General features: G+C 36.5%; 1 protein-coding gene across 1 annotated transcript; it reads left to right on the forward strand.

Moving 5' to 3' along the window:
- Nucleotides 1-10,673: 10,673 nt before the first annotated feature.
- LOC131928170 (uncharacterized) lies at nt 10,674-13,902 on the forward strand. Its single transcript, XM_059284111.1, has 5 exons — nt 10,674-10,779; nt 10,979-12,013; nt 12,107-12,325; nt 12,446-13,166; nt 13,386-13,902. Exons 1-5 carry the CDS (start codon nt 10,674-10,676, stop codon nt 13,900-13,902), a joined length of 2,598 nt encoding a protein of 865 aa, XP_059140094.1.
- The last annotated feature ends 299 nt before the right edge of the window (nt 13,903-14,201 follow it).

The following is a 14,201-nucleotide window of genomic DNA, read 5'->3' on the forward strand; positions in this document are numbered from 1 at the left end:
GAAATAAGTACCCTGGTGGACCTACTTACAATGAACTTTTCTAGATTCATGTTACTAACATCGAGCTCTGCACGCAGCTCTTCTGCATAGTGGATTATCTCTGCCTGCTAAGAAATTATTTTTCAGCATGTATTGTAGTATTATCTAAGCACGTTACACCGTAATAGGAATATATTCTATATAATAAGGAAATTATAGACATAACTCTGACCACATTAATCCTTAATATGGCACGATCAGAGAAACTGATGAACTCTACTTCATCTGCCAAATGGAACATATTGTTTGAAGGTAGATTTAGTTTTTAAGTATTGTAATACACATATTTAAACTCAGCAAATTAAAACCATACTACTCACAGGATTTGTCTGTATGTTATAGCCGATCTTCAACATTTCAAGACACTCTAATGTCTCTGTTCTTAGTGTCGATTTTACGGACATCACATTACTAACTACTATCAATAGCTTTTTTTCAAGAACGTTCAGTTGTGGGTAATTAAATGTAATTTCGCATGATCTGAAACGAATAAAATGTAAAGCTGAATAATGGGCATACTATTATACGGAATAAAACTAGGGCCAGGCTAAAATTCTGTTTAGTACATGGCCTTACATTTCTATTAAATACAGCGACTAAGGTGAAATTTCTACTAATATCAGGAATGAGGACTACATTTGTACTAAGTATAGGGACGATGGCTACATTTGTACTAAGTATAGGGACTAGAATTTTTCTCCTTCGAATGGAATGCAAGAGGTCGACCAAGCAGGTATGGGTGTTTGGAATTCGCTATTGTTTCATTGCTCGGATGGTATTTTTTTTTTGTAGTGCTTAAATGGAAAGTTTACATTTTTAAACCGTTTTTTTCTTATATTCAGATGTTTTAACGATAGGCCTTAGATTGTAAGAATGAGAAAGAAAAATATAGATCTTCTCAGCATTATATCAGTGCCAAAATGTGCTTTTCGAATATCTAGAGCGTTACACTGAAATACTATTAAGATGTAGATATTGAAATATTAAATCTTTTTAAAAATCTTTTTCTCCATCACAAATTTTTAAATGATAACTTTGGTTAAAAGACACAAAAATATTTTAAAATGCATACTTTGCATATACTAATTATCTGATCTATATAGTAACGTTTTAACCCTGCTCTGGTACCATGGGGTCAATATGACCCCAAGCCCTCTTTGGACCAGATTATTTTGAAAACTACCACGATAACAATTTCAAACAGTGGTTAAAATAACACAAATTTGCTCGTGGAACTGTGCAATATTTGTTTGTACGTACTAACACATTGTCACCTCTTAATAGATCAAGGTAAACAACAAATAAAAATAGAGTGCAGTTATTCTGCTCAAAAAGCCTATTTTCACCATGGGGTCAAACTGAGCCCATGGTACCAAAAAGGTTATTTTTTGTAAGTTACCAGAGCAGGGTTACGGAATAAGGAATTAAAATAAAATGTTTTATCCGCTCTTTGACATCACCAAATGATAAACTGCGTTTTTGTTACTTCACAATGTACATGAGATTAAGGCAATATAATGTATCTTGTTGTGGTTTTATGATCACTAATTGGTCGAAATGGCGAGCTAAGTTGCAACGGATTTCTTTCCAACTCTGAAGGTGGGTCAAGGCTTGGTGGACAATGCATTTTAACGAAACATTGGTTTAAAAGTTAAACTTTGACTGGATGCTGAATTAGTTTTATTAAATTAATACATATTTCTTTCATAAATACCTATTTTAGCGCTCTATTATACGCATGTTATTTGCGTAATTTGATGCACATTCAGATATTTGTTGTGGACAGTATCACCGCGATAACGAAATATGTACATGTACAAAAACATACTCCATTTTACATAATCGGCAACTGACCACCTTCCTTTATATATATATATATATATATATATATATATATATATATATATATATATACATATATAAATATATGTATGTATATATGTATGTATATATATATATATATATATATATATATATATATATATATATATATATATATATATATATATATATACACAAATGAATTTCCATATAAAATAACCATAAAGAAAAGCGTGGACCTCAAACGTAAACGTTAACTTGAACGGGCATTTGAACGTCAACCTCAAATTAAAACAATTTTTAATGCATTTTTAATTTAGTTTAATTTTTCAAAGTAAAGCGAAGTAATTTGTAAAGTATATCTGATAAAATTATAAGTTCTGTGAAGTTTTGAGTTTTCTATGCAGGTATTCAGATTTATGTACATACATTGAAAATTAAAAAAAAACTGCCCACATTGTCGATGAAGTGAAGGTTTTCACTATACGCCAAGTCAATTAAAATATAACGTAAACGTAAGCATCAACATCAATTTGAAGGTCAGCGTCAATATCAACATCAACCTTAACCTAGACTTCAAGTGTCGATATAAAAGCAACACGTTATCAATTCACTTACAGAGCGCTGAGTATGGGTTTTGACATCTCTTCCATTAAGTCCATATTAGCTAGTGACGTAGATGATGAAGCATCAGCAGTAGCTTTCTTTTCCATCAGCTCAATATTGTACTGATAGGAGAAATAGACATAAAGTCACACTAGACATACTAAGTAATACTGACAGTACCCAAGATTTAAAAAAAAACATTCTTACTTTACATTATACCCCTGTTGTGGCCTGTGCCAACTTTAAAAAACGGAATTATAAAAATTTAGGTATAATGTAATCAGCTTCTATTTTATACAAATGTTTTTAGTTTCTTGTGTACAGAGTATAGGGGAAGTATGGTAATCGTGCAAGAAATCAAATGAAAATTTGACAGTTTTCGCCGCATTCAGAGTTTCTTCCAGGCATCTCTTCGGGGGGGCGAAGCCCCCCCGAAAAATTTTTACCGCCCCCCCCCCCGAACGAAATGAAATTTATATAATTTATATAGAAAATATATACTTTTAACAGTGTCCGCCCCCCCGAAGAAAGTTTACCGCCCCCCCCCCCCCCCGAAGATTTCAAGTGCCCCCCCGGAGAAAAAAGTCTGGAAGAAACACTGGCCGCATTACACCTAGCTACTTTCTCGAACAAGAAGTATAAAGGATGTAATCGTGCGCAAAATCTAAATCAATATATGTATAACATTTTGAAGTTTTAATACTTGTTTTTCTTTTAATTTTGGTTTGGCCTACTTTCCTCCGACAGTTTAATTCTACTTTATCGGTCGATCTGGATAAATTTATTGTATACTCAAATCAGAAGAACTGTCTAGCGTATTCTATTGAAAATTAATGTAGTGTTGGAACCTAATAGAGATAGAAAACATACGTATCTTTAAATCGTTTTAATAACAAGCTTTTATCTAATAATGTACGAAAAAGTAGAAAATAAATGATTTGCTTAAATTTTAATAATACTCTACTATTTAAATAACTTTAAAGAAAAGCGTGGGTCGCTATATTATCTATTGGATACCTTTACTAATAATAATATTAGGAAGATAACCATTTATTTTCAACTTTTTTGTGCATTGTTACATAAAAGCTTGTTATTGAAACGTTTTTTATATTTGTTTTATTCTTTAATGGTACCCTACATATTGCATTATATCATTATCATTGTTTATAATTACAAATAATTTCAAAAGAGTGTAAGTAACGTTTCTATTATCTTTACCGATTGAATAAAAATATTAATTTAGATTTCTTTCAAACACGTGACCTGAATCACGGGATACCTACGTCCACCTTCACGGTGGTGAACACCACCAGTAAACAATCAGCTGTTGCGTAACGCTGTGCGTGTAATAAAATATGTTCATCATATGTTAAGAGCATCGCACTCGCAGAACAGGAACAATACGTAAAAAACTTTTAAGAATCGAAGATCTTTATATTCGTGTTGATATGAAATGCAGTAATATATAGATTATTTAAATCTAGTTAGTATAGATTATAGATTCTCTAGTTAAGTACAAGATTTAGTAGCAATAGATCTACACGACAGTAAGAAACGTGAGACCACTTAACCCTCACAAAACTACTAATCTACATCTGAGGTAACAACCACTGCTGTTCTTAGATCTCAGCCAATGTAAAACATGGCCCTCGTGGTCCAGCAGGGAAGAAATCAGACACATACCGACACTGGCGTAGACGGGAGGGGGGGAGGTTATGAGGGGGGGTGGGGTTACAAACCCCACAACCCCAAGGACCCCTCTATATAAAAAAAATACGGTTATAATACCACTGTTACTTATTAAATCTATTTCTGATTCAGTATACATGTTTAAATGTATATGTATGTTTAGAACAGTAATCTAAAAAAACTGACGCAATGTTCACTCTCAGTTGGTTATTCCCCCCCCCCCCCCCCCCCCAATTCACCATCTAAAACGGGACATGCTGTAATTGTGTAAAGGCGACACTAATGTCACACCTAGGTATATGCTGGGTAGGATAATTGATATAAAGTGACCGGACAGTGGTAAATGAAGTTAAAGCCACCCCTCCCCCCCACAACCCACCCCGAACTGATCTGTTAAGTACATTTGGGAAAACGCGTGATGAGGTACCAACGTACCATGCCGCCAGAATCATAGCTTTTGAAACAGGTAAAACTCTGTAAATATTGATTTTACAATTACCAGTAAAGAGGTGTGTAATCAATACAGTAATCTAATCCATACCTTATCATTACGTAAAATAAACCGCGAGTAAAAATTTCCCCTAAGCTTTCTCGAATATTCTTATACAAAAAAACAGGGGATGGCAACTCGGGAAATAGACATTATTTTTAATCCATTTTTAATTACATAAACTTTTAAAAATAGAATAGAATCTCGTAGAAAAAAGAATTGCTCACCAAGTGAACGCAAAACAAAATGTGTATAATAGTGTGGAATATTATTAGTATTTTATCAAATCACATGCCTTTTTTGAAAAATCGGAAATAGCAAACATTACTACTTCCGGTAAACGGAAATTACTCAAAATTTGACAGAAGGCAGAGAATTACATCGGTTACTTACATGTGAAATTTCATTCATCTATCTGAAATAGTACTCAAGTTATAGGCTTTCAAAAGTAGAAAAAGCTCCACTTCCGGTTATCGGAAATCGCTGAAAAGTTAAAACGGATCACAAAACAAATTAAACAAACGCGACTCTGTTCAATGTTGGGAGACACCGCGCTGCCTACACTGTGTCATAAACGCTATATAAACACCGCAACACGTCAGCTAAGCAAGGTGTTCAAAAATTACATTGAAAAAATGACACCACTGCTAACACCACCTTACATTTATTAAAAAAAAGAAGTTTTTTTACATCATATATGAAATTAAACCGGGAGTGATCCCCCATAAACTTCCTCGAATATTCTTATCTGAAACGAAGACTTTCTCTATACTTCGTGTATACGAGGAAGTAAAAATGATCTTTAAAGAACAAAAAACAGTAGTTAATTTAACAAATGAATAATCTGAACAGCAAGACCAATAATTTAGTTATATGTAGGCTATTATTGAGAATGTTCCACCCATTAGAGTTACGTAATCTGTTGAAATGAAAAGTTTCACTTTATACAAACTCTGATTTAAAAACTTTTATTATGCTGTAATATTTAAACATTTATGACAACAATATATTTAATTCTGATTGTAGACAACATATTAGTTTTACAAACGAATAATGTGAAGTTACTTTATTACATACTAAATACTTATTGATTTGTTTTGACATTTACAATTAAATTTGTAGAAATACACATATTTATATTAAGAGAGTGTTTATTTCCCCTAGTTCACTTGTTTTACTTAATATAATGGGAATCATTATGTCAAATTGTATTTTTACAATGGTTAGATAGCAGTTCGTTGTTTTGGGTTGCAGTGTATGTATAATTTTTTTTTTGTTTAGAGTGACAAATTGTTTTGTTTTGTCAGCCTATATTGTGTGTTTTTATTATTTCTTTAGAGTAGTACTTTCAATTTATTTTACATTATAACGAAGCAATGACATACAGCTAGTGTATATATATATATATATATATATATATATATATATATATATATATATATATATATATATATATATATAATACGATCTATTTCAATTTCAGATAATTTCGTTTGCTAAATAAAATGATTAGAATCTAGAGCTAGATTCTAGATCTTAGAGACAATTACATTTTTTATAATTAGGCTTATTTTTTTTATATTTATTATTGGTGCATTTAGAATCGAATATAGTTTTAAATTTTGTAATTAAATGTAATTGATTTTGTAATTAAATTTAGCGGAGCCAGTCATTCTAAATCTAGATGTAATTTAGTTTAAAACTTGATTATATTTGAGTTAGATTCTAGATCTAAATATTAAATAAGTATTCCAATTAAATTTTATTATTACTTTTGACTTTGGTCTATTGCTATTAGTATTCATGAAGGCCGAGCATATTTGTTTTATTAACAGTTTTCTTTAGTTAATTAAAATGAAGTTCATTGTTTACTGTCCCTACCAAAACAAAGTGTCGAGAACATATTCGTATTTTTTTGCCTCTGCTTCACTCACACCGCTTCGATAAATATTGGCTAAAAATTGACGGCTTCTACGTTTTGGTTGACTGCCTCTATCTCTTTGTTTTGATATAACCCTTAACAGTCGAAATAAAGGAATTCCTTGAACGGCTGCCACTTCAAGTACCACCGACTTTCACAGTACAGATCACCGTTTTGAATGTGGACCTGTACACCGCGATGACGGATGTTCACATACTGAATGATCCATGAAGTCATATGCAAGGACTCTATTGGTTTGAAATATATTAGTTAGCAGTTACGAGCACGAGAAGTTGGTGACCTACTTACAAGCCATATTATTGTGTACTTGTACTTAGCTACATTCTATCCGATATAAAATGATCATTAAAGTGATCGAATTGTTAATGTTTTTTTATGTTATTGTGATGACTAGATTACTCAAATATGTCTTGAACCAAACGTCCGTAGCTAAATGATTTTTTTAGAACATGATAATTATACATTAAAACTTTATTCATTTTATAGTATTTAAAAAAAACGAATAAGAATTGGATTCTTTAATGTCAATAACATATGCTTGAAAAGTTTATTTTAACCATACTACAGTAAAAAAAATTTTTTAAATATGACAAGCGATAAAATTATAGTTATATTAAAAAAAATTAAAGCACACTTATTTTCTTATTTTTGTATTGAATATATTTATCAAGTTAAATATAAAAACAAAAGCCCCCAACCCATCCTTGAAGTCGACCGGAGTGGCTAGAAAGCAGTGGCGTAGCGAGGTCGGGTGTCACCCGGTGCGGCACTTAATGGTGTCACCCCCCCAGAGGCATAGAGACCCTTCCCAGGGACAAACTTTCAAATTTTCGATTTGCACCCCCCCCTCAAACTTTCGATTTGCACCCCCCCCTCAAGTTTTCCATTTGCGCCCCCCCCCCCCCCTCAAACTTTCGATTTGCACCCCCCCCTCGAGTTTTTCTCTATATATTTTGCTATTTTTTGCCTTGGTGTCACCCCCCTAAATGGTGTCACCCGGTGCGGTCCGCACCCCCCGCCCCCCCCTCGCTACGCCCCTGCTAGAAAGTAATACAATGAATGTCACAACCATAGTTTTCAATGATAAAATACACAATAGCTGTCAATGGTGTATAGCTTAGTGGTTTATATTAAATAATATAACCTCACCTGTCACCACACCACCCTGACTCTACTAATCCAAATTAAAAATAAAAGTGTAAGTTAAATTACTATGATATTGCTAGTAATTATTTGTTAAACAAAATTCATTTTTTAACTTATTTAACTAAATATGTTATAAAATATTCCATTTTTTCGTTTAAAAAAAAGGTATTCTGGCAATATCCATTAAAAATTATGTGGAAACAGGTTTTCAAGCTTTTAATAAATACACAGGTTGGGACACATCAAACGTCATTAAAATAAATATTACTTGATACTTACGAGTCTTCGGCGATTCATTGATTACTTCCCTTACCACAAGAAAAGCAACCCATTTAATATTTTAGAAAAAAAAAGACTATTTTAATACAGAAATTTGTGTTTATTTGAGAAAGGTTTGATGGTAGTGGCAGCTTGCGAGTGGAGGGTGATGGGGCGCGGGATAATGGATATTGATGTTTATGATAATAAATTGTAGGAAGGTTGAGTACACAGTGAAAAAATAGCTGTTTCTTTATTTATAGAATCCGCTAAGGGTGTTACGTCATTAACTCCTGTGTGCTGGCTTACAATAAAAAAAAATTCTCTAATTTTTATGATAAAAGAATAATTGTTGTGAAGTATAACAGAAACGTAATTATTTTTAACAAAGTCATCAATATCACATTTTTCTACATTACAGTATACTTGAAAAAAATAAAAGTTAACGTTGGCTAAAATATATTTTAAACATAACAGTAATTGTATAATTACTGATAGTATACACTTTAGAAAAGAGGCTAAAAATTAGATTCATGTGGATGCAAGGATCGAATTTGCAATGTGTTTACTTCTATTGGTTTTCAACAGGTGTCTTTTTGAAATACGTGCTAAAAGCACGATCGTAATTATTTAATATGAATTTTGTTGCACAAAAGCATTGTTTGATGTATACTACATCATTTCAATTCGGCAATGCAAAAATAATCTAAATTGTAAAGATTCGTGTCAAGCAACCAATAGCATACTAACCTGTCGCTTAAGCTCTAAATTAGGTGAAAAATTGTCACACAGGGTGTCAGGAGCTTTAACTGCATTAAGAGCAAGTGTAATTGCAGCTACAGTCACACAAAGCCCAATGATCCATGTGGCAAGAGAAGCTCTGAAATATAGATTACATTTTGTATATATTTTGACAGTTGTCATTTCGTTTAACTACATACAACGATAAGAACCATTTCGAGCACGACGTTCCAGGGAAGGGAGGGGTGGGGGGGAGAGGGTGGAAGAGGGGACAGAAGTATGTTAGGTCAGAACTCCACAAACATCCATTTACTAGATAATTACAGGGTACACGGTAGGAATGGACAGTAGGTGACACGCTCAAAGAGACTGACCGCTCTGACAGGACAATAGTAGTCTTTATACTGACCAGTAGCCAGGGTTATTAGCGCCAGGGGGGATTATTTGTTAGGTCACAAGTTTTGAGCTCATTGTCCCATGGGAATAGCTAGTGGGTTAAGACAGGGGTATAAATACAGGCAGGTTAGTTAGGCTCTCTCTCTCTCTCTCTCGCACAAGCGCTCCCGACGTTAGCGGTTAGGGGAAGCCTCGCTCAGCAGAACAAGCATTCAGCGAATTAATAAACAGCATAAACAAAAAAAATTCTCCTGTCCTTATTTTACTGTAGCTGACTCGGGTAGAATCATTAAATACCCCTAGACAACGACGGCCTTATTGGCTAGTGCCCGAGCCAGTTTCTGCAACGTATTCGGCTGGCGACTAAGCAACCGGACGGAATAATCGTAGTCCGGTTTGCAACATCTGGGGACTCGTCCTATTGGACATAAGGACCTATCACAAGATCGAAGCTTCCCGCATGATATTTTTCCTGCACAGGTTGTCGCTATTGCAACTGTTCCTGTTAGAAGCTGTTCCTGTAAGAAGCTGTTCCTGCATGAACTGTTCCTGCCCTTGTATCAAGCTATCCTGTACGAAGCTGATCTGGTACCAGCTGTTCTGTATTGCATGTTCCGGTAAACCAACTGTGCTGTGCAACGAGCTCCCGTAACAACAGTTCCCACAAGACGCTGTCCGTGTTAGAAGCTGTTCCTGCAACAGACGTCCGTAAACAACGTTCCCATACAAAGTGTTCCTTGGCCAGAGTCCAGCAAGTCACGAAGTGAGCCGTGTGAAGACTACGCTGATATCCACCCAACTCATCGTTAATGTCCTTTAGTCTACCAACCCAGAAGCCCAGTGTATTTTGTGTGCGAGCATGTGAAGGTGCAGCAGCCTGCTGATATATTGGACAAGCACTCTTGACCTACAACCACACTCTGGGGTAAGTGCCTTTTGTATCAGCCCTCGTGCGGTGCTCTCGGCAAGCAACTTACTCTGGTTTTCTTCTACCATTGGGTTTAGATATACCCGCGTGAAATTCTCTATAGTCGTAGAGGTTAAGTAAACTTCCTGAGTGCCATTACTTGGGTTTCGAGGTAGGGTAGGCTAGTTGAGAATTTTTCGTTAACATAAAGCATACACGGCAGTCTCGGCGTAAGCGTCACAAACAGTTGTCACCCGCTAGCGTTGTAGTGGGCGTAACCCTAACCGCTGTAGTTACAATAGGTCGTACATGTGAATAAGACGTGTCAGACGTACACCCCCGCTGGTCACGCTACACGGACCGCAATTAACCCTTCCGCGTAGTTGCGTGCCTGGACTTTCACTGAACACTACTTGACATTGTTCGTCTTTGAGTTCGACCAATAGAAACTACCCGACACGCCCACTGTGATTGTGAAGTAGTGAAACACAATTAGCGGTGAAGATAAGCTGTCGCTTGGCTATTATTTGGTATTGGGCCAGAAGTATAAAATTTGCCAAGGGAGTAAACTATTAGAGTGAGCTGAAAATAAACTAGCAGAAGCAGAAGAAAAACATAGAGAGGAAACAAAACTAAAGATGGAGTTAGCCGAACGAGAGGCTAAGAGAGCTTTAGAAAAACTGAAAATAGAATCAGAAGAAATGGTTAAATTAAAAACCCTCGAACTGGAGCAACAAAGTTTGGGTAACCAACGGGTAGTTATACAAACTAAATCATATGTCCCACGTCTCAAGCTGATTGGTTTAAAAAGTAACGGTGGAAGTAGTGATAGATATTTTTGAAAGAGAAGCTAGAGAGGTAGGGTTAGATAATAGATATTGGTGCCATGAGTTCAGGAAAGTTCTGTTAGACAGAGGCTGTGATGCCTGGTTAACTGAGCTAGGAGCAGAAGAAGACTACACCAAATTAAAACGAGAAGTTCTGAAACATTTTGGGCTGACAGAGTCAGGCTACATCAATAGGTTTAACTCATCCAAAGCCAACTCTGAGGACAAACCAGGAGGCTACATTAGGAGAACTAGACATTATTTGAAGAGATGGGTCGAACTAAGCGGGATAGAGAAAACTTATGACGGTCAGTTTGATCTGATTCTTAAAAACAAAATCTTAAGGTCAGTAAATAAAGACATAAGGCAACACATACTAATACATAACCCTAGGACTGTTGACGAGGTGGAGAAACAGTGTGACAACTATTTCGCTATATTCCCGACGAAACAGCTAGGCGACTCTCCAGATGCACCGACAGAACTTATAGCTGCAATAGCAGAACCAATGCCATCAGTCTCAAAAGTTGACCGACGTCTTAGTAGATCAAATTCACCGCACTTCAGACACAGCTATAGACACAACACACGTAGCTCGAAATCACCGATATACAGACACCATCCTAGGGACAACTCTGGACCTCGCCGATCACAATTCACAAGATATAGACAGAATTCTGACTCAGACAGTGATAGTTATGTCCAGTCACCCGGTCCATCTCGACAAACTACACGGACTTATAACAACTTGCATCGATCACAAACTAAATGCTTTTCATGCGACTTAAAGGGCCATATAGCAGCTGATTGTGATGTCGATACCGAGTGGACTCAACGACAGGGGCGTAAGAAATCACCGAAGGTGGATAAGAACCGAAATAAACAGAAGGTCAGTTTTAGAAACAACAAAAGATGTCTAAGCCCGGAGTTTAGCGGAGAGTGCGAAGATTGCGAACAGTGTATCAACCAAATGAAGTTTACATTACCGATAAGGAACATTGTTAGCGATCAATGGGAAAAACGTTGTAAGGGAAAACTACCCATCGTCTCAGAGAAATTAGTCAATCAGACAGTTACTGTTTTGCGCGACACAGGTTCTGTAGTCATAGCGTGTAGGAAACAATTAGTGGACAGAAGTAGATGGAATCGTGGTAGGATGACGATTAAGACAGCCAACGGTGAGCATTGAAACTCCTTATCTGACTGGAGAGTTTATAGCGGTCCTTTTAGATGACCCCCTGCAGACCTTATAGTCGGCAATGTAGGGGGAGCCAAGCCTCCAACTAACGAAGACCTTGGTATTATCGCTGCTGTAGAAACAAGAGGGCAAGCCAGAAATAAGAACAAACTAGATGGGAAACAAACTTATAACACCCTAGGCAAAACTGTATCGGCTGAAGAATTTAGGAAACAACAGTCCAACGATGATACCCTAAAAAATTGGTGGAAGTCTGCAAAAAAGGGTGATAAGAAGTACACAATTGTAGACGGCTTGTTGTTCAAAGTCGTCGGATACATTAGAGGGGAAGATCAAATTCGTTTAGTCGTTCCATAAGCACTTATAGATACCGTATTAAAACTAGGCGACGACACACCCATGGCCGGCCACATAGGGTTGGCTAGAACCAAAGCCCGGATCTTCTCAGAGTTTAGATGGCCAGGCGCAGCTGGAGACATAAGAAAGTACTGCTACAATTGTGACACATGCCAGAAAGGCAAGAAGAACATCGGCAATAAAGCGCCGCTAGGTAGATCACAGGTGGTTGGACAACCATTCGCCAAGTTAGCCATTGATATTGTAGGACCTTTAATGCTTACAAAGAAGAGAAATGGGTTTATCCTAAAGGCTATAGATCTATGTACACGATGGCCTGAAGCGGTACCTCTCAGAAGTATAACTGCATCTGAAGTTCAAATTGCTCTAGTCTTAATTTTTAATAGAATGGGATTCCCTGAACTTATCTTGTCGGATAATGGTTCCCATTTTACGTCAGAAATTTTCAACAAGGTTTCAAAGCTGCTAGGTATTAAACTTGTGCATTCATCGGCGTACCACGCCATGTCAAATGGGGCAGTTGAAAGATGGAATGGCACTTTCAAGGAAATGCTGAGAAAAATCACAGCAGATAGACAGGAAGACTGGGACGAATTTATACCGGCAGCTCTGTTCGCCTATAGGGAAGTCCCAAATGAAATCACTGGCTATTCACCCTTCGAATTCATGTTCGGTACAAAAGTTAAGGGACCTATGAACATACTCAGGTCCATTTTTACAGGCGAAGGAACTAGAGACTGTAAAACTGGGTTAGCATATGACTACTTACTTGACTTAAAACAAAAATTACAGTCTGCGTGTAGGTACGCTACGAGAATTACATAAATGAGTAAAGATAAATACAAAGAGTATTATGACAAAACCGTCAAGAGTAGAACTAGGATTTGAGCAGGTAAGTTTCCGCGGCCTTATAGTGGGAAGTGGAGTAATGGCACCTCAGAAAAGTCTTAATTTATCCCCAACTTTAGCAATCTTAAGGCGGTATTAACTAACCTTTTGGCGGGGGATAAGCCAGACAAAGTTGTTTGGACAGAGGAGTGCAACAGGGCTTTTGGGCTGATACATGAGCACTTAAACTCAGAGCCTGTCCTTGTCCTGGCCGATATTACCCAACCGTTCATACTCAGGACGGACGCCTCAGCACGCGGCATAGGCGCAGTGCTACTGCAGGCTAAAGAGGGGGTGCTGCGGCCCGTCAAATATGTCAGCAGGAAGTTGCTGCCGCGTGAGACGAGGTACTCAACATTTGAGAGGGGATGTTTGGCCATTATCTGGGCAGTGGGGAAGCTAGCACTGTACTTAAACAACGTACACTTTACACTCCAAACGGACCAACGAGCTTTGAAGTATTTAAACAACTGTAGTTACAGCAACTCTAGATTAACTCGATGGTCTCTATTGTTACAAGAATTTAAGTTTACTATAGAGCATATACCAGGAAAAGAGAATATAGCTGACATGCTATCAAGGGAATTGAGAGAATGAGTAATAGAGGGTGGATTTTGAAAGCGTGAGTGCTAGACTCGCTATGTGTTATCACTAATAGAAATAGAAACAAAAAGTATGCAAGTCAACTTGAAATTTTATAATTGTTCTACATGGCTCCAAAGAAGTTTAATTTTGCGTGAATGAGTGGGTGCGTGAGCTATTGAACGTTGGTTGCAACATATATATATTTAGACTATATATTTCTTTTTTTGTTTTAAATTTTTTTTTCATCAAATGTGCTAATTGCTGTTGTAGATTCTGTTTTAAGCTTTGCTTGTTTTGTTTGTTTTTCTTTA

Source organism: Physella acuta, unplaced genomic scaffold (genome assembly GCF_028476545.2).
Source record: "Physella acuta isolate Inbredline_101_S28 unplaced genomic scaffold, ASM2847654v3 ptg001468l, whole genome shotgun sequence".
Taxonomy (NCBI): Eukaryota; Metazoa; Mollusca; class Gastropoda; family Physidae; genus Physella; species Physella acuta.